Source organism: Echiichthys vipera, assembly GCF_963691815.1.
Source record: "Echiichthys vipera genome assembly, chromosome: 21".
In the NCBI taxonomy this organism is placed as follows: domain Eukaryota; kingdom Metazoa; phylum Chordata; class Actinopteri; order Perciformes; family Trachinidae; genus Echiichthys; species Echiichthys vipera.
Genome location: NC_139846.1, coordinates 15353642 through 15379282, shown reverse-complemented (window position 1 = coordinate 15379282; position 25641 = coordinate 15353642). Strand labels below are relative to the sequence as shown.

Genomic DNA, 25641 nt, shown 5'->3' with positions numbered 1-25641 from the left:
TCAACCGGCCTCTGTTGTTAACATCACTCGATTAGAAGGACTTACACAGACATACAGTTTGTGTTCAGAGAGGAGAAGATGCCTTAAAAAAACAAATATGTCATAAAAGTAGCAAAACTACAATAAAAAGAGCTTCTGATTCAAACTGTGTCTTTACCTACATTTAAAGACCTTAAAGAAGCTTTTGTAGTGCCCTTAACCGAGACACTTCTCTATTTGCTATGACTAACAACATTAACACCAGCATAGGAAATTAACACCAACGACCAGCCAAATTCTGTAGAGTTTTTCCTGCAACTGATCTCTGATCTAAAACAGCATGTGCAGAAAATCCTATTTTCTCTATGCTTAATTCTCTCCATTTGTAAGGTGAAACTGTCAGTTCAAGTCAGGGATAGACCAGCCAGTGGTCAGCAGACAATAAAAGTCTTCCTGGTATGACAAATGCATTTATCAGCCTATTATAACCACATGCATGTAAGTTGTCTGTGTTTCATATATCGGTTTCTCTGCACCCAACTGTTCTCTGGCGAACATACAAAAGAACCCAAAATAACACTGAGGGGTTGAGGGGGACATCAATCTGTGGCTGTGTAATCCTAAACCTTCACCTTCCTCTTAATACCCATCATCCCCCCCTTAATACCCACACATACCAGGACAGAGTAGGGCCACAACAAATGGTCCCCCGACAAAGGGCAGAGTTCGGCCAGTAGCACTTGTGCGTGCACACGCATAGACCCATCATGTACATCAACACATACATGCAGACACAGATAGACAAGACATATTCAAGAAGCACACACAAGAGTCAGGAGGGGAGCTTTGTGGGGGCTTTCCCCTCCTAACTTGGCAAGTCTGATCAGAAGAGCCACCGCCAAGGGTCTGTCATCCCCTCTGAGCCCCCTCATATGAACCCTGCCTGGGCTGAGAAAACCACTGTGGTCCCCGGCCTGCCGGAGGCAAACCGAGAGCGAGAGAAAGATGAGAGCTAAGCCAATCAATAAATACACAGAACACATGCACATTCACCCGCACACTTGTCTAAGCAGATGAAGGGAACGTGTCGAGGGGCGGGAGGGTGGATTTACACTGCACACAGAGCAGGGGTCTGTGTACGTGTTACAGTTACAAAAATAAAAAGCCCCTTAAATCATGATATGAAAGTAGAGTGCAAATGTGACGATTAAAACAAGGGTCGGGGTGCAAACGGCAATACCCACAAATACACTACAAACCCCGCTATAAATGCCAGCTGGCCTTTCTGGCACGCTGCAGTCGGAAACTACCAAGAACTACTTGTATTGCGGTTATTAAACGGTTGTCTGAACCAAACTGCTCGTGGCTTCTTCTCCCAGGCCAGCCAGTATACGTATGGAAGAGAGTGATGGCCCATTTACAGGAACACAGCCTGCAGTTTCATCGAAGCTGGCTTTGGCTAACGAAATACTTAATGGGGGTTGGATAGTAAATCCTGACCAATAACAGAAATTTCCCATTAATATTTTAAACACTAGTGGGTAGCTGAATTTATCATATAAAAATTTGACCAACTGGATAGAGATATATGGAGACTCATTTACAGTGGGACATCCTGGTTGTGTTGATGTCGATCTCTTCCCAAACACACAACCTGCAGTATAAATAGATGCGTGTCTAGGATCATGGATACAAAGTAAACAAAACACTAATATAAGATTGAGCAGTGTGAGATCTCCTGCCACCTCAGCAAGCTGAGGTCCATGCCATGTACTCAGTACACTTTGGGTTCAGATCTGACTTATGACCTTAAGATGCTCAACTCTCCAAACTGTCATATCACTCTCCAAAGTAAGCAATGTACGGACGCAGTAAAATCCTAATAAAACTATCTTTATTGTGTTTACTGTCCCTTCAGCAAACTGGTTACTTCAGAAGAATGAGAACGCGCTGAAGGCACAGTAGCCCATCAAAATAATTTTATATAAATAATTTAAAACATAAATGTATTCTCTATAAGAATTTATGTCACACAATAGTTGGTATGTAAATAAAAACAAAGTTATTAAATTATATGACGAGATTATTGTTCAAAACGATATTTGTTGGCCATGATAATGATTCTCACATCCACAATAAGAGAGCAATATTTAATTATGCAAAGCCTGTTGTGAATTCGCAATATTTGGCCTCTATCTTGACTCGATGAAAGAAGCAACTGTACGTGCTTAGTTTAAGCATCTGTAATAGCAACAGTTGAGTGTTTGTTATCTAAACTGTTGTAAGTTGAACAGGTGAAGTAAAAATAACGTTGCAGGTAGTCTAGTTTACAAACACGCTCATTAATGACACTAACATGCTCATGTGTTTTTAACGGAGCTAGAAAACAGATCATTGAAGGTGTTTTGCCCTCACTATTCCCCATCAAGTCTGTTGTTGATGTGACGTACTTCAATGTGATGTTGGTGCCCGATGTGTTTACTGTGGAATGAGCACAACACCGGACTGTTAGCCCACCGCTACATGAGTAAAAAGTAATGCTTTATCCACACACTCTTGTCACAGTGAAGCACATTGCTATGGCAGGAGGATTGACAACTTTGTTCAGCTCATTGACTGTAATAACTTAAGTGTAGAATGAATGCATGTCAGAAATAGCCAGCAAGCCAACAAGAAAGTTACTTAGCTTGTTTTTCACCATGGTTTCATGCAGCACTGGTGGCAATGTTTTTTTCCTAGAATGGCAAAGGCATAGCCTGCCCTACTCTTTACAATTTCCCTACTCTATCTCTGATTGGCTTAACCTCATATTCTTGCCCTAACCAATCCATCCATAGATATTTATAAATATGTGCATCTCTTTTAAGCCGAGAACCAAGCCAACCAGCTACAAGAATAATTGGAGCCTTAAAATATTTGATTCCGTGCAAAAACAACTTATGTCTATATTTGAAATATATGAGTCATTATTACTAATAATCACAGCTTTGCTGATGATAATTTTATATTATGATATTCCTTATTGATTGATTTATGAATACAAAGAAAACATCACTTAATATCACAAGTTAGCACGGATATATCCATGTCAGCACAGAAACTATTGAAGTAGCTAGTGTAACCAGTGCAGCCAGTGAGAAATCGGCGAGAAAGAAGGTAAATATCTCTAATTTTTTAAACTAAATTGTTACCATTTGGCTACAGAACACTTACATTATGCTACGGGAACTGTTTGTTGTTATTTTTGTTGAAGTTTTAAAAAGATTACATAACCAAATAAGTTTACAATTACAACATTTTTATGTTATTCACGGCTCCTTAACGATTGGGAACACACACTTGAATTAACTATCATATATATTAAGAGTTTAATATGCCTTCACACTGCTTGCAAAGTGCTGCGATGTCACCAGTCCAGACAATGTAAATGTAGCTGACTTTGTGGCTGAGAGCAGTGCTGCTTCGTCAATAAAATAAAGCCTGAACGAGGTAAGATGTAATTAACCCATCCACCTCTGGCTGTTGACAACGATACCAGCAGTAACTCTGGATACAGAGAAACTCCCACCTGCACCAGCGAATCAAATGTGCACCTTTTACAAAGTAGCTCTGTCAGCCGAACAACTAGAGTGACTGGAGGCACAAATGGACTGACAAAATAACACACACTGAGTTACTGCCCTGCCCTCTATTAGTGAACACAATGAGTGTGTAAGGGGATCTTAATGAAGGACTCCCCTGAGGCAAAGCTTGACGCCTCTGCTGAGGATGTGTACTGTTAGAGCTCATTAAATGAACATGAGTACTACCACTAACATGGTGGTAGTGTGTGTGTGTGTGTGTGTGTGTGTGTGTGTGTGTGTGTGTGTCTGTGTGTGTGGTGTTCAGTTACAATACCAGATTTAGACGTTTATGTCATGCAATACACATGCCTCTATGCGCCAATTTATCGAGTGTACATGCCCGTTTTGTTCCGTTTGAATCATTACACAATCAGACTTTACATGGAGAGAGTTGAGAGCTTCGTGTGTGTGTGTGTGTGTGTGTGTGTGAGAGATTTTAATACTGGAGAATACTTACAGAAAGCTATTGATATCAGACAACACAGCAGGTCTCTTAGTCTGACAAATGAACTTGAGGGAATAATCATATTTAGATCAGGGAAGGGCACAGGGTGAGGGAGGAAGTGATCACTTTGTGATGATAAAGGATGATAAATGTGAGACGGGTGAAAAAGAAGCAGAAGATGAGGAAGCCGTTAGAAAAAAAATGGCATACGGGAGGAGGGGCGCAAGGTGTGGAATTTGATGTAGCAGTGCCCTCTTGTGAATTAAAATGGAAGTATTTTCACTTTCAAGGGCTGTTTAATTGTAATCATTTAATCAGTCCGAGTGTGTTTTGTGGCACTGTATGTGCTGCCTGCTTGCTGTGTGTACTGTAATAAATGCACCACTTCAGTTTAACCATACACTTAGTTTAGTTCAGTATATTTAGATCTGTATTAGCAGGGCGGGACAAAATATCAGTATGGGAATATATCGTATTACTTCCTCTCGCTATACAAATATCGATACACTGGCGCCAAATATTGATATTTTTACTAGAGAGAGGAAAGTGTATTTTTTGCATTCATTTATTCAGTTTTTTAGTTTTCTGTAAACGTCATGTACAGAGATTGAAAAGATTTTAGTGGGACATAATTGTATCGTTCCTTTAAACTGCCTTTCGCCAGTTTCCGTGAAGTGATAACACACGTGGACATAAACAACTTGCAGTGTGTGTGTGTGTGTGTGTGACTAAGCTAAGACTCACTTTGTTATACATACATTCATTTCAGTTGTCAAATTGTATGAAACTATCACCACCATGCAGTGAATAAATACTTTTTTTCTGGTTGTTGCCCTTTAGGGGATCATTTTTCAGTAACAGATATCCTGATGTATTGTAATGATTTTCTTATAATGTATCGAGTATCGCAAAATTGCTGTATCTTGTTACCGTGGTTATTGTGGGAAACATATTGATATAGTATTGTGAGTTACTCTGATTCCCAGCCCTTTATCAGAAGTTGCAAAGGCTGCAGCGTCATTGGTGCGTGTGTGGCTCGGACTCACCTCTCTACCCTTGTGTGTGACCAGGGCAGCAAGCGGCTTGGCGTAGAAGCGGCTGAAGCTGAATCCCAGGCAGCCGTACATACTGTTAGCAGTCAGCTTCAGAGCCTTCTGACGAATGTCATACTGATGGACAGATAGACTCAAATTACACCAAAACAGATCTAAGGATTTCATATTCCCCTGAAAACACCCCGGTCATGAAGATTTGATAGGTCGTCTTAACGGTAAATAAAAATGGTTGAAAATAGAAACAATTGTGTCCATCTTTACGCTATGATCCACAAATATTTTCATTAATATATTGGTAAATAAAGATGCTATTTGGTGCTGTGCTTTGAATTTTAAGGATGACACATGAGCAACAAAAATGTAAGTTTTACCCATACTTCTGCAAAACGGTGGTGTGTGAAGTTTCTGTGAATGTTATGATCGATTTTTCCACCATAAAAGAAATGGTCACCGGCTGTGTTATTTTTTTAATGGACGTGAATTCAAACACAGAAAAATCACAGGAGCAAGCTACAAAGACTGTGCAGGAGTGTTGAATACCTAAAATATTTGGTGGAGCATCACTTTAAATCATTTAGTAGACCCGATTTTATAACTTTACAAAAACAAAACAAAAAGGAAAGGGGGTGAGTATCCATATCAACTTAAATTCTAGAACAATTACTATACAGTATTCACTGTACAGCATCTGTGTGTTTCAGTGTGTACCTGCAGGTAGAGGTCTGGGTTGATGTCCTGCTGTTTCATCAGCTGTTTGACTTGTTTACGCCGTTCGACCAGCTTCCTGATTTCTTTGGGCAGGATTCCCATCTCCAGGTTTGTATCTGGAATTTCAGGTATCTCTTCTGACCCATCCTCCTGTTACCATGGAAACAAATGTTCGAAGTTAGCAGGTAATTTGTTCTGGGGACTCACCACCAGGATTCCACCTGGATTGCCATTTACAGCAATCAATATAGATCCATAGAGCATGTCTGGTACTGTAGATTATTTTAGATTATTCAGTTATTACTGAATCGTTTTGGTTACACAAACCTCATTCTTCTTCTGTGTGTTGTAAGCCTCCCTCTGGACAGTGGTGAAGCAGATGTTGAACTCTTGGATGATTGAAGGATACAGGCTGTTGAAGTCAAGCAGCAGCACAAACTTGTCATAGAAACCTGCAGAGAGAGGGGGAGATTAAAGTAACATGTACATAGACAGAAAAAGAAAGACTTTAAACAAAAAACAAAAACTTACCAACTTTAGGGTCCAGCACCAGACCTCCAGCATAAGCTGCCTTCTTCTTCCGCTTGCCTTTCCCTGCATCCACATCTTCTTCTCCCTCAACCTGGGACACAGGAACAAAGAGAAAAAAGATATTTTGTCACATGATTGTGCATTACTAAAGAAGATGCCCTTTGCGATTGTGTGTGACTTTACCGTTTCCAGCTGGGCCTTTTTGAAGGATGGTTTGTCAGGGACAATGTAGTTTTTGTCGTGGAAGGCATGAAGCAACAGGAACTCATTTCTCTCGGCACGGCCCCCCATCAAAGTACGAGACTGCAGAGAAGAAGCAGGAGGAAATCAGGTTTGATTGAAGCAAGAGGCAAAAAATCAAGAGCTGAATATAACCTTAGCAAACCTAAAGCACGGCTCAGGGGTCATGGTATCTATAAGTCATATGGTAAGTAAAGTCCAAAACGTCATCTTACCCCGCAGTTTTTTAGTTTTATAGTTCACCTGAAACACACTGGCTTATCAAAGTGGACTGGCTCTAAACCTTGATAAAAGCTTATAATATTTAACGGAGAAACATGTCTTGCTTTTGTTTGCAACCTGTTTTGTTTCTGATTTCAATCTTCGTTATTGGTACTTCAGCTGTTCATAAACAAGAAGAGCTGCTGGAATCAAGAAAAACTTCAACAACAGTCCATCTACACTTCTTCTGTCATGCGTTTAAAAGGCTTTTTTTCAAATAATCGTGGTAGTACAGACATTTTTGATTCGGAGATCCAGATGCATTTTGAGCATGATGCATATTTGGATGTTAACATCATGATCATTCTGCAAGTTGTGAGGTGAATGCGAGGGTGCAAGAGCTCCGAGCTGAGTGATAGCTGTGTTGTAACATTCACAAAAAGAACACTGTTTATTTATTTGGTGTGTTTTTAAAGCAGACGTGGGGGGTGTTTGTTGTTGTTACCATGACGTTGCCAGCAATGTTGGTGATCTGCAGGGCCAGTGGCAGTACGTTGAGCTCACACATAATCTGGAGGATCAGCTTAGCGTCTGTCCAGGTTAACTCCAACAAGTAGAGCAGGTGGGGAGAATCACTGATACACAAACACACGCAGGATACACATTGTTTTTATGGGTCAACGTTGAGGTACAACTAAAAAACACAATCAAAAAACAATTCCAACTTGTATAAACTATTTTTAAATAACACTTGACATACAGCACATCAAAAGAGCTAATGACAGACATGTTCGATTTCTGTTGCTGCAATATGCAAACCCACATCTTTTTTCAAAATAATGTTTTTTCTGAATTGGTGGAACTGAGCCTTGAAGGACAAACAAACCTGTAGAGATTCTTGATGTTTTCCTGGGGGACTGTGGCTCTCTCCAACTTTATCACCTGTGCAGCCAGTTCAGTCAGATGGTAACTTTTACAGCGAATCAGCTCCTTGGCTGAGATCTCCACGTCACACACCAGGCGGCCACAGGTCGCACTTTTCTCCGCAAAGGAACCACGACCCTGCAGAGTACAAAAACATTTAGTGATTTACAAAAGGATATACAAAAATTTAAAGATACATTACCGGGGATTTTTATTCTTATTACCCCTAATTTGGGCATATTGGCCCTCCTGAGGCGTCCAATCTTAGACCAGTGCGGAACCTTGCACACATTGATCCTCTGCAGAATCACTTCCAGGTCAAAGCCAAAGATGTCGTGACCCTGCAGGATAATGATAAGGATTAGTATGCTATATTTTTGTTTTGTTACAATGATCAAACACTGCACCTTCATCTGGGCAAAGGCTTTTTCTGTAATCGATTCAGGAAATTGCTGAGAATTACTCCATCCCATCATCTTCTACTCACCACCAGCACATCAGGGTCGATTTTGTGCATCTTGGCAAGGAAGAAGCCAAGCAGAGTCCGCTCTGTAGCAGCTATCTCTACCTTTGCATTCTAACAGAGAAAGGGAGTCACATCATCAATGATTTTTGTCACATATACTGAAGTAAAAATATAGGCAATATATATTCTCCATCAGTTTTAATGTAATCTACTTTTCGAACAAATTAAACCAAACTACCTTTCTGTAAAATACTGTAGATTTTATTTCAGTTTATTATTTGGCTTTGCCCGGTAATTCTTATCCTATATTCCTCTGTAAAAATCCTGTAAATAAGTAAACCGCTGATCCTTCTCACCTTCTTCCTCACAGCATCTTTGAAGTCGTAGGGGAAGATACAGTCAGCCGGCTTACTGACCACTGCAGAGACAAAAAGAATATAATAACGAGTCAAAAATGTTACTTTCGCTTTTAACTGAGCTCATGCATTTTAATGAAAGCATTCAATGATTAAGTATGAATAACTTACCGCAAAAATGGTTCTGGTATGGAGGTTGAGGTGGAGCTTTATCCATATAGAACTCATAGTGGACCAACGCAGCCAGGGACACGATCTGCAGAGGAACAATTATATCATCAGGTCTTTGATCACTAAGTATCTCAGTGTGCCTGAACACACCATAAAACAGCAACACATAACCATTCTATTCATTCTGACCTCGTTGTGGTGCGTCTTGGGGTTCTGGATAGTCTTGAGGCTGATGGACATAACTGTGATGGGTGGAGGTGACAGATCTTTGACCACAGAGACCAGGTCACTCCTCAGGGCCAGAGCCTCCACCTTACACCAGCTGACCGGCTGGCTCATCAGCTCTAACAGACACAGGAGTTTCATGTGAGTTTCCAATAAGAGGTTATAAAATGTATTTATAGAAATATCAAAAAAAAAAAATCAAGTCAAACTAAATAAAATGCTTTCAAACAAGGGACATCCTCCTTACGTGGTGTCTTGATTTCTAGCCAGCAAGGCCCTTTAATCTTCCTGCTAAGGAGGAAGTGCTCCAGACTGGAAGTGTTTGTTCCAAAAATGTGGGAAAAGGTCGCCCCCTTAAGGTCTGAAGGCAGTGCAGGGAAATCAGCCTGCAAAAACAGTATTTAGCACACAAATGAGTGATCATAAAAAAAACATATAGGCCTGGACCACTTCAACCTAGCAATTAGACTAGGATATATGTGTGCACAGCTCCTTACAGAATATCTGACTTCCAGGTACTCGGACTGGGTGGGTATATCAGGAATTTCAAAAGCGTAATTCTTGTCAACTTTCTGCAGAGAGAAACAGAAAACAAGCACCTGTTACAAACAAACTTGCCATTTGACAGAATATTACATTTGCGCTATTCAGTCCGTAACCACAGCAGGCACTGACCTTAGACTTGAACTTCATGATCCTGAACTTCTCAGAGAGTTCATTAAATTCCTGGTAGACATCCATCATTCCCACAGGAGTGTCCGACCGCTCCCCACTCTTAGTGTTCACTTTCTGTTCATGAAAACATAGCCAAAACAATAAGCAAAGCAAACTGTGAAGTCTTTTACTAATGGACAGCAACCGAATCTTAACATGTAACTCCACCTCTCATCACAGTAAGAGCAAATATCTATATCTATATATATATTATACTGGCAGTAATGTGACGCAGCAGGAAACTTACATATTCACGAGGCAGGAAGTACATGGTCCGCTCAATGTTCTTGACGGTGACACAGCAGCTGACATGACACTGTGCAGACTCAATCCACACTTTTCCAAACAGGTACACCACCCCTAGGCAACAGAGAAGTTAAAATATCACAATGTGCTCTACAAATCTGAACAGGATCTTTGGATTATTACATGATATAGTATCCGCTATATATTCACTCAAGGTTTGAGTATGCCTTACCTGGTTGGCTGTAGGGGTCCTCAAAGGCATCCAACCAATAAAAGCGGAACACCTGCTCCCCGTCTGCCCCCTCTACCAGTGGGAGTTTGCTTGAGTCGACCTGTATCTCTACTGGAGCCTCGCTGGCTCCACCCTCCTCCTCTTGTCCCCAAGTGCCTCCAATCCTGCTGGACCTGGAAAAGGAAAGAGAAAGAAAGATGCTAAATCTGAAGCCTGTTACACTGTTGTAGAAACATTTAGAGGTCCTTGCATGTAAGTTCGGTGTATTTTATTTGTGCATGTACAACAGAATATTAACATTAAGACAGAAAAGGTCCATCATCATTTCCTGATAAAGTAGAAGCAAACAAAACAGATAAGACTTACAATAAGACAGTGTCCTGAGGCTCTGCTTTGTACTCCACTTTAGCTGCCACCGCTGCTACTTTAGGTAAAGGCTCAGCATCATCTTTAAGTGCAGGCTTCTCTTCAAGCTCAACCTCCATCGGCTCATCAAAGTCCACCCCATCAAACGCCAAAGCATCATTTGCTGAGACACACGTTTTCATAAAAAGGTGAGTGCATTCTTGTTGCTAGAAGCAAGAAAAGGACCAAAAAGCTATCAGTTATATCCATCTTTCTAACCTTCCTCTTCATCCAGCTCCTCCACTTTTGCCTTATGCTTCTCCACAGGAAGAGCAGGTGTGGAAGGCGGGAGACGGGCTGATGGCCTAGGGGTCGGGTCAGAAGGCGGTGGCCTGATAACTTTGGCCTTTAAACCCGTAGCCGAGGGTGACTCCTGGTAATGCAGAGGTAGAATACAATAAGTTACCATTAATGAATTAATACTGTATAATGTGGACAGTGTTGTGGTTTAAGATCCTTCCATACACATGATAAAGGATACCTTTGGCACCTGAGGTTTGATGGAAAAGGGATTTATGGGTGAGCCAGTGGACTTCTTTTTCTTCAGAGTGACCACCGGAGGAGGAGTCAGGAGAGTCGGTTTCTGCGAAGACAGAGGGAGAGACGGATTTTAATATCACAACATATCATATCAGTTAGCTTAGGTGTGGACAATGAAGAGGTGGAGGAAAAGGAAGATTAAGTGTCATCGCCACTAGAAATTACTATTCGTCCCTTTGAACATGACTTGCTCAGTCATTACACATCAGCTACAGGCACAAATGTCAATGTGTAGGAACCATTTGGTTAATAATTTAATACTGATATCACAGTGTGCTAACAGAGAAAGGCACATGCATTCGTTGACACTGAATTGTGTTGAAGTTTTGCATTGACTAAACAGTATGTTACCAACCTCAGAGTGCAGGTCCTGTAAAATATCTCCTAATAGGTCATCTTTGGACAGGTCCACTTCTTTCTGCAAGAGGCAAAATGATGCTTATAGTCAATGCAAGCGCACAAACATCTTTTATTTCAAGTTAAGAAATCGCACATGGCACTCAGTCAATGATGTCAGCTGAAACGCACCTCAGCTGGCCTCTTGACATTACTGTTCATGAAGAGGCTCTTGATAGTATTGGGCTTGGCTACGGCAGATTTCTTCCCATTTGTCTTTGAGCCTGCGCCTTTAGCACCTGCCTTTCCTGCAAACACAAACAAAACATTTTAACACACACAAACATCACTCTTTATAAAAAAAAAAACTATTACACACATAGTTGCAATGCAGTGCAATCCTGTATGAATATTTACCTTTTTTGTTTTCCACTACGTCATCATCCAAATCATCGTCAAAGATTTCTCTTCCATCCTCCACATATCCGGTTCCATCTAAGAGAAGGGAAGAGAAACGTTCCCATTAGACCTCACCATCAGATATATTCCCACAGTGGATACAGGAGACTGAAACTCACCATCATCAATAATCCAGTCGTCATCTTGTCTTTCTCGTACCATCTTGGAGTACTGTTGCTCATCCATCTCCTCGTACACACTTGCAAATTCCTCCACCTGGAAAACATGCACATTGTTTGACAATAACCTATGAAACAAGCACTGCTGAAGATATAGTTTTGTTTAGTCTGTAAATTGTCCAAAAAAGTGAATAATGGTGATGGTGTAAGTCCCAGAGCCTAGGTGCCAGATGAATGACTATCAAAAGAATTGTCAATTAATTTTCAACAATCAACAAATCATTTTTGCTCTTAATCAGCCCTCCTTCATGAAAGACATTAACTCCCCACAAGCTATCAAGACAGACGGCTGATCTCCATAGAGCTGGGTCTGTTTGATGTGCCTGCCTGTTAAAAGGACGTTTTTTGTTGCCACTGTGCACACAAGATTGTTGGATAAATACTGTATATATCATTATTATTATTACAATAGACAGACTTGCCAATGCTGATGGAGGAATTGTTGGTCAATCATAAATAAGTCATAGAGGGCGGTCTTGACCTAATGTATTTGTAAAGTGTCTTGGGATAACTTTTGTTATGATTTAGCACTTTAAAAAATAGAAATGAATACGTGGAAGAGCAATAAAGACCACTGTGTCCAAAGAGACTTCTTAGTAGATCCAAGTCAGTACAGACCTTTTAAACGTTCTCACCTCATATTTGATCTTCTCCCCCATCTTGGCTTTCTTGAGCTGCTCCAGTGCAGACTTCCTCCCTACCTTCTCCCTCTTCTCTCGTCTGGAGCGAGACTTTGCCAGACCACAGGCAGCATCCCCTCCATCGTCTGACAGACACATCACGACATGACGACGCAGAAGCGGGTATGAACATGGACTGTTTGATTAGCAGATGTGCACTAATGTCTAATTGTCACAGGAGCGCTGAGACTTTTGTTTTTACTTCTGCTCTATGAACACTAGGACACGTTAACGTCACTTACCATTAACCTATTTTAGTAACTGACACCTGTTGTCGTGGAGTGAAATTCTAAATTATCTTTAGCAACACTAGACTCATAACGTTAAAGCAAAGAGTTGGGTCTTCTAGTTAACGCATGTATACAGTATCAATGACCTAGGCATGCCCCTTGTTGCAGAGCGATAGTGTAAGCTAACGTTAGCTTATAGGTTAGCTAACAACTTCTCCCTGTGCAAGTCCGCTAAAGCCAGCTAGCAAGCTACCCCAAACACAAACTCACCGCCGTCCGGAGCGTCCGTGTCTTTCTCTGGGTTTGATACCGGAGCCATAACCCTGACTTTTTGCTTTTAAAGTTTGCTCACTGACAGTTGCTCACGCCGTGGACGGCAGGTCAACACAACAACAGGACAGTCGCGCCAAATCGTCTTCCCGGGGAAAGTCATATGCAGGAAGTGACGTCACATCACTGTCAGCCAGTGATATTAAACGCTGTGCCCACGCTGTCCGCACGGTGGCAGTGTTGTTCAACTGTTTACACCACAGGAGCTGCACCACAAAAAGTGTGTGAAGACATATTCACTTTAATTCAGAAAGGGATAGAGAAAGAGAGAAAAGACAGACAGATGGACAGAGAGAGACAAAGACAGACACAAAGACAGTGCCAGTGATGCAAGCACCCACAAAAGTAACAGTAACTATAATAATATCTATAGTAATATGAGTATGACTTATATGCTATGACAGTAAATAAAGTCTAATCTACAGCTAAGGTAACAGAATATGACAATGATAATAATTATGGTGGTAAATATGATCACTGATGAGTGGTGGTAATACCAGGTGTGATACAATGAGATATATTACTGATGATGTATGAACTAATGATAGTATATATGATTAATAGTGATGTTAGTAGCAGGAAGCATCATGCAGGCCCACGGCAGCAGGAACCACCACCATCAGCAGAGACCTGCAAAGCACAAACACCTCCGGGGAAGAAGTTGAATTAGTAACATGCATTGATGAGACATGAATGACACAGACAGAGAGGAGAGAAGCTCAGAGTATCAGGAACAGTATTTCCCCCCGCAGACTAGGCCTATAGCAGCATCATTAAGCAGAACAAAATCATCTTTGGCTAAAGGCTTTTAATCTGACAGAAATTGTATATTACTCTGTACATTAAAATTTTACTTGCTATTTTTTACTACCCCCAATTACACCATCCACAACTTATAATAGCCGATTGATTGCACATTTCATAAAAACAAAAAATATTTTTAATGAATTATTTTTTCATCTACTTCAGAAAAGAAAAGCACAGCCAGGAAGGAAAACAAAATGCAATCTAAAAAATAATGCTCTAATAAAAGACAAAGGAAACCAAAAATATTAATAAATACAAACAAATGGTGCACACCAACCAAATACAACTATTGTGTTGAGGGATAAATAATTATTATCGTTGCAAACTCCAGCTATACAAACAACATATTTACAACAACAATATTATACAGATAACATATATTTGGAAAAACAGAAATAGAAGAAGAAGAAGAAGAAGAAGAAGAAGAAGAAGAATTCCTTTATTAGTCCCGTGAATGGGGAAATTCAATTTCCCCATTTATATCTATATAAAACAATAGATATAAAACATAAAATTTACAGTAGTAATATATACACGAAAGTACTGCAATAATGTGCAAAATACCGTCAAAATGTGCAAAAGAACAATTGTTTATGACTGAGTCCGTATTACAGAGAGGGGGTGACAAACTCTACATGAATAATGTTTCATAAATCATCCCAACATCTTTCCTCTAACCTCACAGGCAGCAAACATTAAAGCTCCTAAGTTGCGGGTTCATTGTGTCTGTGTTTTCCAGGGAATAACATCACAGCCTTATTCTAAAATGATAGCATTAGGCCATTAGTCTCCCTCTTGTTTCCAATCAATGCCATGCCTGTGAATCCCGATGAAGCTCGTTCCCATGGCGACCAGGCGGGACTTTGTAGGGCACAATGGGTTCCTGTCCCAGATTGGGGCCACAGAGACACTACAGTGCGTCCAACAATGAAAACACAACGCGTGTTTTGCCCTTCACCCCCACTGCTTATTTTGGTTTGTATAGCATTAAACACTGTGATAATGCATTAATAAGCCAGTGGGTTATGGGCACTTTATCACTGATGACTTCACTAAAGTTTGTAGCCTGCCCTACATGTTGAGCTGGCTAATGGTAGCCTATTTGTATGAACTGTTTGAGTAAATGTTATTTTATTTGTTGTTGTCTATCTTAATTTGAGGCTATAGCTGTGTTTTTCTCATTTTTGTTTGGTAAGATACACATTGTTCAATCCTTAAACAAAAAATAATAATAGGGTCCAAGTTGCAGAATGCATGGGTGTGTCCTCCACAATAGAAAGAGGGTTCATGAATGTACAGTAGGACTATAGTCTAATAGCCGTACGGGGGACTGTAAGGTCTGCTAACTGGACCGTGGCCCAGTTGTCGCAGCTCATCAGCGGTGAGCAGCTGATCTGTGGACAGACTGGACAGACGGACTGCCATCCCTCCGCTGTGCTGGAGCAAAGAGTGCCTTGGACTACAGAGAAACCAGACACACGAGCAAGCGGTTAACAAATTACTAACTTTATATAGGTTTTTGGGGGGGGGGGGTGTGGACACCATGGTGAAACAGCGACGCTTTAGAGCGCATTCCAGTTGCGCAGCTGTTGCGTCTCTTTGTTGCAAAGGAGGACCACCGAAGGTAAGCATACATGCAAGTTTTGGTTTCACTACATTCATGTTTAGGCCTGTTCTAGTCCAGTCGCCAACAGTATCGGGAAGTTTGTCATGCATAGCCTATAGATTATGTGAAAAGGGTAAAAAAAGAAAATAGTCTACATTTGAATCTCGTGCCAAATAGCAACTACACATTATATGGTGCATCTTTTCAGATCAGACTAAATGGGTGTGCTCCAGTCTATATCTTCAACTGATTACAACACGATCCAATATACCAAAACCGTGAGTTTACAATAGCCTGATATGGCAATAATTACGTTTTGTTTTATTATCATATTATTTTTCGTTATCTGCACTGGTTGTGGACTGTCCAAGCCTTACAAGAGAAGAGCTAGGTCGTACAGTATTCCCTAATATTTTTTCTTCTCTTCACATTTGGATCACTACCATTCTGAGCCGATGAATAAGTAGTGCCACTCGGTATCATCTCACTCATGGTGCTATGGACCACTCCACCAATCCGCACCGCTTATACTGCTAGACTGCTGTATCTTTTCTCTGATTGGTCACTTTCTTGGAGCTCTCTCCTCTTTCCCGTCGCCATGGCGAGAGTTTATCCGATGCACACGAAGATCGTTTATTGAAAAAATGACTCACTCACTCACTCACTCACTCACTCACTCACTCACTCACTCACTCACAAACACATAATAGCTTTTTTTACACATACATACATACATACATACATACATACATATATATATACATACATACATACACACATACATATATATATACATACATACATACATACATACATACATATATATATACTCACATACATATATACATACATACATACATACATATATATATATACATACATACATATATATACATACATACATACATACATGTATGTATGTATGTATGTATGTATGTATGTATGTATGTATATATATATATATATATATATATATATATATATATATATATATATGTTTCCTGTCATACATTCCCTACAGTTACACAATGATTGATTGACTGACTCCAAATCAGCTGTACTGCATTGGTGCACTTCCACATGTTTACAGTGTAACTGAAGCAAAAGACCAAGGCTGTCCACAGGTGTCTCCTTTCCCTGTCTTTGCACAGACATCAATGTTAACCTAACATATATAACATCATGCAGCAATATTCTCTTAACTTTCTTTTAAATGTTCTCTTAATTTCCTGTAAAGAGCAAAATTAAGTGAAGTCAACTCCAGATGCATCAATCTCTCTTACCACCCAAATCTGCTCTTATCCAGGTCGCTGAATGAGTGAGTGAAACAAACTAAACATGTCATTTTGTAAAGTGTCAGTCCTGGCATTACAGGAGATCAAGAACATATATTAATAAAACATGTTATAATCTAATACATACAATAATATATAATAATCAAATCTACTCTAGACTTTGATTAAATGATAGGGTATTCATGATATTATTATTTCTTTTTCTAATGTTTCTCCAATCTAAAACAAGTTTCAAGATATTTATTTAGATGTGTGGGCTATGAGTCACAGTGACAAGAAGCATGACTTTGGGCTCCCTCCAGCAAAGCTCATTAAAAAAAGAAAGAAAAAAAAGAATAAAATCACAGTCAAATTAAATCAGAGTGAGAATCTAAGAGATTATAGTACAGTTGAATTATAGTGCTAAATATAAACATAGTAAAATATAGAATGTAAAGAAGTATGTAGTGATTTTAAACGCATAATGAGAAGTAATAAATATAAATACACACAGAGATGAGAACGGTTTGTATAAACAGTAGATACATACAGTGAGTGTATACAAGTTAGAGTGACAGTGTAATGGAAAATGATGAGTAATGAGCTCAAACGTATGATTTCTTGCATTGGATAAACAATCTGTGGACTGTGAAAACAAGAAGTTTTTTTTTCTTATTTTGGTAGAAGTGCTCTTGCCTGCTCCTAAAATTCTCTCTTACCTAGGAGAAGAGCAATAATAAGAAAACATCGGTGAGTCCCAGAAACAACCAGGTACTATCAAAATAAGAACAAAGCTTGGGTATGAACAAAAATAAGAGATCATCTGTTTGTATATTCTTGCATGAGGCCCATTGGTGCCAGATGTTCAAACACATGTTGAATCAGTGCTAGGCTGCCATAAAGAGTAGCAAAATTGAAACAAGCCCCAAATTCACCTCAGATGTATTTGCAAGAACATCAAGATGAGAGCAGAATTCATCCCTTATGTGGTACCAAGAAAGAGCTGCAGAGTGAGACCTCTTCACTGCTTCCTCCTCTCTGCAGCAGGGGATCAGAGAGGTGGATGAGGAGGAGGAGAGGGGAGGACAGACAGAGAGGCAGAGCAGGGAGTGGGCGGGGGGAACGGAGGAAGGAGAAAGAGACAGAGTGGTGAGGAGAGAGGCTAGCGTCTCACTGATGCTGAGTCACATTACAGAGGGACCACAGCCGCATCCCATGAGTCTTTGGGAATCATGGAGGAGCTCGAGCACACCTGCCCCCATCCCCGGACGGTAGGGCGTTTGAATGTGTATGTGTGTGTTTGCGTGTTCATGTCTTGCATTGTGTGTGCGTGTGACAGGGAGGGAGAGGAAGACAAAGGGTCCTGCTTTCTCCCCCTTGTTATGAAACAGATCCCCCCCCATAGCATGAGGCTGTGGGATATGGCCAGAATGCTGAGTGGACAGTGTCTGTGTGCTGGAGTGTGTGTTGCCAAAGAAGGAGGGGGTTTACACAATGGACAACATAGCATGAATGTCCTGCTGAAGGGACATTGCGGCAGTAAGGAGAGCCTAGTGTGTTTGGATTCTCCTTCCCTCTTTGTGTGGTGTAATTCCTCATCCTGGCATTCGTGTTCATCTCCTCATCTCTGTGTTCACCCCAACCTCTCTCCACACCTCGTCTGTTTTCTCGTCGTTTCTCGTTCCCTGTGTCCCTGTCTCTCCCCCCCCCCAGCTTTAATCCTTCTTATGCCAGATGTTCTCCGCTTGTGCCAGAGCGGGCTTTTACTGTGCATGCTCACCCTGCCGCTCGCCCTGATAGGCCTGTGTGCCCTCTGGTCAGTGAGTTTAAGCTTTTACCATCTACAGAGCATTTGTAAGCCACCCCTCTGTTCTCACCGTGCCCGCGGAATCATGGGTGGCCAGCATGCAACTGCACACTCTCTGCTGCTTATTTCTGTTGTCGCTCTGTTGGCTATGTTCAATTCTGATACCGCTCTAATGGAAACGGCAGAGAAGTTGAAATGTTTAACATGACCTGACAAAATGCTCTAATGGCAATCTAAAACAACAGGGGAAGGATGTGCAAAGTAAATGGGATGTAGGTACCATAAAATGATTCTCACATTTATGGCATTGTTAAAAATGAATGCCTTCTTTCTATTCCTCTTGTAGCTGTAACTCTTTACATGTCTTTCATATATTATGTCAGGGCTACTTGCATGCATGACAATTAAAGGTCCATAATATGCAAATGTTCAGGTTAATACCAGTAGTTGTATTTTGGGTTTCTACTATACTGGCTTTAATGTTCAAAAAACACGTTCTTTTTCTCATACGGTCTTTCAACCTCTGTCAGAAATAAGGTATAAATCAATACTTTTCAATACCACGTTTCAAATTGATAATGTATCCACAGTATTGAAAGTAACGAAGCTTTTCACCTAATCCTACCCCACCCGTTTTTTCTCTCTCTTCTGGTTCTAACTCTCTAACTGAGAATAATTACAAAAACACTTTCACAAAGCTCCAAACAAGTCAGCACAAATTTCCAAATATGTGTTATTTGAATAAACCTTTCATATTTTTGGAATTCAAATGGTTAAATCTGGCGACACCAAGCAGAGTAGGAATCGTTCCAATATGAGAGTAACGGCGCAATATGGAAGCTCCCAAGTTCAGGCAAAGAATAGGGTCAGTTGTTATGTGTTCAGTGACCTTTTATGTACCAGTGCTATGTGCAGGATGTTCATTTGAAAAAAAAAAGTCCTGCTTTGTGTGCGAAGGACTTTTTTTCTCTTGCCGGGGTATCGAGTATCGTGTTTTTTTATACTAGTATTGTATCGACACAGCACTTTTTACCTATGTGTAGTATAGTTCACATAGGTAAACGATCACAACGTTATGGAAGTCCTGTTGACTCCTTTAAAGACACAGTTTCTTAATACTGGCTGTGTACACTTCCCTGTGGATTAAGCTATTGCTACTTTCACAGTATTTTTGTAGCACCTCAATCTTTTTTGTCATTTCTGACATGGAGACCTCACTTTATACAACGTGGGACCTTTAAAATCCTCTTGTTCACACTAAGTATCATCACCACTAAATTGCTGCCCACATCTCTGACTTTTCAGTGACAAGTATAATGAAGTGAAAGTGAAATGACATTAGCATAGAGCATCCTTTTTATTTATTAATCAGTTAATTATGCCTTCTGTAATTGTATATGTTATGTGGGCTATGCATGGACAAATATATCATTTTGTTTGCCAAAAGGTCATTCACCGTCATAGAAATGTACATCATGTTATTCTACATATGTGATGGGTTCAATGAGACGTAAAGGGGTCAAACCCCAGAGAGGTCTGACTCCTAGGAGACAGATGCAAAGCATATTAAATTAACATGGGAATACACTATGTTTTGACACTGTGAGCACCACAAATTAAATCAGAATCACCTCCACTGTATTGCGATAGAGGCATAAATCTCATTTGATATTTGACTGTCCCTCTCTGTGTCCACGGAACATGTTATCATGCCAGACTCTGGTTGTGTTGCTGTACCTAGAGGATATGTTGACGTCAGTAGCCCGGGTTGTCCACAGAGACTGAATCTGTTTCCATTTTTTCATCCTCCTCTCACACCCACATAGCTTTTTTTTGCTCTGTGCAGACTCTGATTCTCATTTATTGGTGTGAATGAGAGTCAGTGAATATTCCCTGCAGTCAACAGATGGCATACAAAGACACATTTTCAGGCGGGCTCACACTGCAACACTTTAACCTTGATGTAGCTTTGACAAACACTAACAAGTATCATCCATTACCTTACTTGACCTTTCTTGCTCTGTTTGCCTTTCATTCCAAAACCCACCGGCTTTTGTTCTTTCTTTACCTGATCAATTTTAATTTATTAATTGTTTCCTCCCTCTCTAATTTCACCCCTGGAACTCACCTGCATCTTCCATCTTATTCTTCCCTATGAATTTTTGCTCATTCCCGAGAGGCATTGACAGGAGATCAATAGCTCTGACCTTGTTTTTTTTGCCACACATTAATACACACATTGGCTACACACTGAAGTAGCTAAATGTCGTCTCACACACACACACACACACACACACACACACACACACACACACACACACACACACAGTGATCGATAATTGTGAGTGCAGCTGTCTCTCTCTCTCTGATCCATTGTCCCAATATGGAGCAGACAGTAATGGAGGTTACTGTAACAGGAATGAGCATGGAAACATATTGTGTACCACAGAAGGGATGCAGGTGTTTTAGACGAACATCAGTCTCCTATATTGATTTGTTCATCCTCCAAAATAAGATATTTGTTTTGTATGTTATCTATAACCCAGTCTCTTTCTCCTTCTGTCTGTTTCAGACTCTGACAAAGCCTGCCATTTTTGCCAGGGAGACCAGTTGTGATTGTCGCGCCCCTCATGAGAAACTCACCATCGCTCAGGCCCGCAGAGGCACCCCAGGTACAGAAGACCTCCTCCTGCTTGTTGGTTTCCGTCTTTGATGCATTTCGCCACCTTTGCATCTTCCAGCGTTCATGTGCATCCTCAATTCTTCCCTCACTAACTATATTTGCTACTTACATTGTGCTTCTGCAACATTTTCTTCTCTTATACTGTAACTTTACAACTAACACTGCATCTACTAGGCTGCTCCCTGAAGCTACTCCTACTACCACACAACAACTATTACCACTGCTACTCCTATTGTTCTTGCAACTCCCACAGTATCACTATCACCACAATCACAACTGCTATTGATACATTTACCATGCCACTGCTGCTTCTCTTTCAACTTCTATACTGTACTATAACTACTGCTAGTAGGCTACAGCTGCTACTGCGTGTACTACTACCTCTGAGGCTACCTCTACTACCGCAAATCATAGCATCCTATTATATTATAGTCTACTACAACTAGGCCTACTGCTAATATTGCTGCTACTGCATCTACCCTTAAAGTTACCTCTACTACTACCATGCCTTCCATACTGGGGTCATCCCTATGTTCCCCGGGTCCTATGTTCCCTGGTCGCATAAGCCTATGCTGATGCTGCTAATGCTGATTTAATTCAGCATTTTGTTAGGGTAAGGGGTTACGGTGTTAGGGTCAGGGTTAGGGGGTTAGGCCTATTTGCCGTGGAATTCGGCACTGATTTAAAAAGAAATAACAGACCGAGGAATATTGGACCATTTATTTAAATAGGACATAGGACGCGGGGAACATAGGTACGCTCCCCTTCTACTACTGTTGCTACTCCTACAGTATCACTATCGCCACAACTGCTACTACTATTGATTAATTTAACTTGTGATGCTAACACCACTGCTACTTTTTCTACAGCTTTACTGTACTAAAACTAGGGATGCTGACGCTATTGCTGCTACAGCTTATTTTTCTTCTATTATGCTGTACATCAAATAGGCCTAATGTTAGTTCAGCTGCTATTGCTTCTGTTGCTACACCTATAGTATCACAATCAACAACACAACAACAACTACTGCTAGTGCAGTTACTATTATTACTGCTGCTATTACTGTTGATACTCCTTTAATATCAGTATCATCCCAGCTGATACACTTACTGATGCAGATGCTAATGCTACTCAGACTGCTGTGGCTACCACTGCTACAACTATTACTATAGAGTATAGAGAATCTTTGCTATTCCTGCTACTACTATAACTGCAGGTAGACATTTCCGGTTCAGTGGCATCTTCATTTTGAGCAATGAGCATGCTAAACAAGACTGTTGCTTGTTTTTATTAGGATTCCCATTAGCACTAGTATAAGCATTGGCTATTGTAGTTGTAAAATAATGAAGAAAATCATTAATACATTTCTTTTTTCAAAAGTCAATACCACCGTAAAAACGATTTAGGTATGTTCGTCCAGATATAAGTAGCCTAATATGTAATCCCAGTAGAGTTATGTTGCTTTTACACCAGAGCCATTACTCTCTATGTTGTATTTTGTTGTATTGGTTGTGTGTTTTCAGTGGACCGGCCAGTCAGAGTCTATGCAGATGGCATCTTTGACCTGTTCCATTCTGGACATGCCCGCGCTCTCATGCAGGCCAAGAACCTCTTTCCCAACACCTACCTCATAGTAGGAGGTAGGCAAGACACACATCAATACACACAGAAGCAGCTATGTGAGCTCATACACACTCACACATAACACCCTGAAATTCCACTGCTCAAGATTCAGATTTGTCTGACTGGGATTTATGTGATTCTGTGTTTTGTGTGTTTTTTTCTCCCATGTGCTTGCAACAGTGTGCAGTGATGAGCTGACCCATAAGTACAAGGGTTTCACTGTCATGACGGAGATTGAACGTTATGAAGCATTGAGACACTGCCGCTATGTCGACGAGGTTTTGAGAGACGCACCCTGGACTCTAACACCGGAGTTCCTAGAGAAACACAAGGTGTGTGTGTGTGTGTGTGTGTGTGTGTGTGTGTGTGTGTGTGTATGTGTGTGTGTGTGTGTGTGTGTGTGTGTGTGTGTGTGTGCACGCGGTTGTTTGCAGCAGTTGAATGTTAAACTGTGCATGAAACATCCAGAGGCTGTAATCACATCCTCAAGCCAATGGTATCCCCTTATTGAGTTAGGAGAAACACCTTAAAAATAAGGGTATTTTTGCAAAACTCTAACCAACTGTATGTTGATTTAGTTAGTTGATTTTTTTTTCTTACCTCATGTCTGTCTGCCAATGCTGTGTTTTCTGCCATATGGTCACGTCCTTTCATTGTTCCTCAGATCGATTTTGTGGCACATGATGACATCCCGTACTCCTCAGCAGGAAGTGAGGATGTGTACAAACACATCAAGGAGGCAGGTCAGTGTGTGATAACAGGAAGATAAAATGACTTTGTGTAGTTCTTCTTAAAAATACCTCAGGCAGTTTTCAAACCCTATGTGTTTTATGTGTGTATGCCAGGGATGTTTGTTCCTACACAACGAACAGAGGGAATCTCAACATCTGACTTGATAACCAGAATTGTCAGAGACTATGACGTCTACGCCCGACGCAACCTCCAACGTGGCTACACGGCAAAGGAGCTTAACGTCAGCTACATCAACGTAAGAGCATGATCAATTTTACATGACATCCTAATCGAAGACATCTCTGTATGAAATATATGCAACTACACACTGCAAAATATAGAAGATATGCAAGTTCACTGCATCCATAGACGGTGGCATGAAGATGAGTGAAGACTCTTTTTTGTCTTCCACTTGGATTAATCTCTTGAAATGGTTGTACTCCCCTACAGATTTTAAAGGTCCCATGTTGTAAAAAGTAAGATTTCCATGTATTTTCTGATTATAAAGTAGGTAGAGGTGCTGTATAAATACTGTGAAAGTATCAAAAACACTCAATCCACAGAGAAATGCGCACAGTCTGTATTCAGAAACTATGCCTTTAACCTCTTAGCAGCTCCCCCCCTTTTTAAGAGGGGTGAGGGTGGGGGTACAGGGGATGTTCAGGGGGAGATAGCAGGTCAACAGTTGATGAAGAAGATTCCTTTAAGATACAGCTCAGCACTGTGTCAAGGTTTTCCAGTTATAAATCAGAAATACAAATGAATAATTAATTCATTTATTACTTAACTTACTTTACTTATATTATCTGCTACAGTGCCGTTACAGTCATTCCCTAGCTGCAATGACGGAGACGCCAAGAGTGCAGATGCAAAAGACCTGCAAAACACTGACCAATCAAAGCAAACTGAGCTGTTTCAGGAGGGGGGCTTAAAGAGACAGGCGTTAAAACTGAGCGTTTTAGACAGAAAGTGAATACAGGTATATTCAGACAGTGTGAGAAAAATAATGTGTTTTTTAGAACATCAAGGCATGTAAACCTGTTCTAGTAGAAACCCAAAATACAAATATAAGGCTTCAAATGAGGATGATATGAGACCTATAAGGTGTCCAGGTGCAAAGTCTAATTTCCGTTTGAGGTTCTGGTTCTTCAGTAATGTGTTCCTTTGTAAAACTTTCATTCAACATTCCTCAACATTAAATCCTCTCAGGAGAAGAAGTACCGGCTGCAGAACCAAGTAGACCGAATGAAGGAGAAAGTCCGCACGGTCGAGGAGAAGAGCAAACATTTTGTTTACCGTGTGGAGGAGAAGAGTCACGACCTCATTCAGAAGTGGGAAGAGAAATCCAGAGAGTTTATTGGCAACTTCCTAGAACTTTTTGGACCTGATGGGACTTGGGTAACTAAATATTTGATAAAGGCAATAATAACCGTCACCATCATTATAATCACTGTAATTCTTTCGTGCCATATTGAATCTTTGTTCATGAAAATACTTGTAAGTGATGTCAGATAGTATTTGATATTAAAAACTGTCTTTTTGTTGATGGATCTTGGGGCTGTATATACGCACTAACATGCACTCTTTTTCTCCCTCTGTCCCTGAATAGAAACAGGTGTTTCAAGAGCGCAGTGGACGAATGTTGTCCTACGCTCTGTCTCCCCGAGAGTCGCCCTGCAACAGTCCTCCCCGCGAACTGTCCCCCCTGCGCTCTCCCTCACCCCCATCTCCCCCCGCCCGCTGGCACAATGCACGGCCCTCACCCCCAACCTCCCCCAAAGGAGCATCGGCCTCTATTAGCAGCATGAGTGAAGGTGATGAATACGAGAAGTAG

At 40.7% G+C, this 25641-nt stretch overlaps 2 protein-coding genes across 3 annotated transcripts in view; one reads left to right on the top strand and one right to left on the bottom strand.

The window, feature by feature from the left end:
- pola1 (polymerase (DNA directed), alpha 1) overlaps positions 1-13349 on the bottom strand; it is a 53346-nt gene extending 39997 nt beyond the window's left edge. Inside the window, exons 1-26 of the mRNA XM_083935705.1 lie at positions 13216-13349; positions 12671-12801; positions 11976-12072; positions 11815-11892; positions 11590-11705; positions 11417-11479; positions 11003-11104; positions 10741-10894; positions 10483-10645; positions 10117-10289; positions 9886-9998; positions 9600-9713; positions 9422-9496; positions 9172-9310; positions 8889-9043; positions 8700-8784; positions 8529-8590; positions 8194-8283; positions 7931-8047; positions 7669-7844; positions 7288-7417; positions 6525-6644; positions 6342-6432; positions 6138-6262; positions 5811-5960; positions 5094-5216 (exon numbers count right to left, since the gene is read on the bottom strand). Coding sequence (XP_083791831.1) covers positions 5094-5216; positions 5811-5960; positions 6138-6262; positions 6342-6432; positions 6525-6644; positions 7288-7417; positions 7669-7844; positions 7931-8047; positions 8194-8283; positions 8529-8590; positions 8700-8784; positions 8889-9043; positions 9172-9310; positions 9422-9496; positions 9600-9713; positions 9886-9998; positions 10117-10289; positions 10483-10645; positions 10741-10894; positions 11003-11104; positions 11417-11479; positions 11590-11705; positions 11815-11892; positions 11976-12072; positions 12671-12801; positions 13216-13264 — 2991 coding nt within the window. The 5' untranslated portion in view covers positions 13265-13349. The remainder of the gene's footprint in view (positions 1-5093; positions 5217-5810; positions 5961-6137; positions 6263-6341; positions 6433-6524; positions 6645-7287; positions 7418-7668; positions 7845-7930; positions 8048-8193; positions 8284-8528; positions 8591-8699; positions 8785-8888; positions 9044-9171; positions 9311-9421; positions 9497-9599; positions 9714-9885; positions 9999-10116; positions 10290-10482; positions 10646-10740; positions 10895-11002; positions 11105-11416; positions 11480-11589; positions 11706-11814; positions 11893-11975; positions 12073-12670; positions 12802-13215) is intronic.
- A 2276-nt stretch (positions 13350-15625) lies between these two features.
- On the top strand, positions 15626-25641 carry pcyt1ba (phosphate cytidylyltransferase 1B, choline a; the record flags this gene model as incomplete). 2 transcript variants are annotated; one of them, XM_083935819.1, is made up of 8 exons in its annotated part: positions 15626-15706; positions 21342-21441; positions 22976-23092; positions 23256-23407; positions 23740-23818; positions 23921-24063; positions 25017-25205; positions 25417-25641. In XM_083935819.1, the coding sequence occupies 8 exons, from the start codon at positions 15626-15628 to the stop codon at positions 25639-25641; spliced, it is 1086 nt and encodes a 361-aa protein (XP_083791945.1). The 2 variants fall into 2 exon arrangements, with proteins under 2 accessions (XP_083791945.1, XP_083791946.1); XM_083935820.1 differs by lacking the exon at positions 15626-15706 and adding an exon at positions 18116-18233.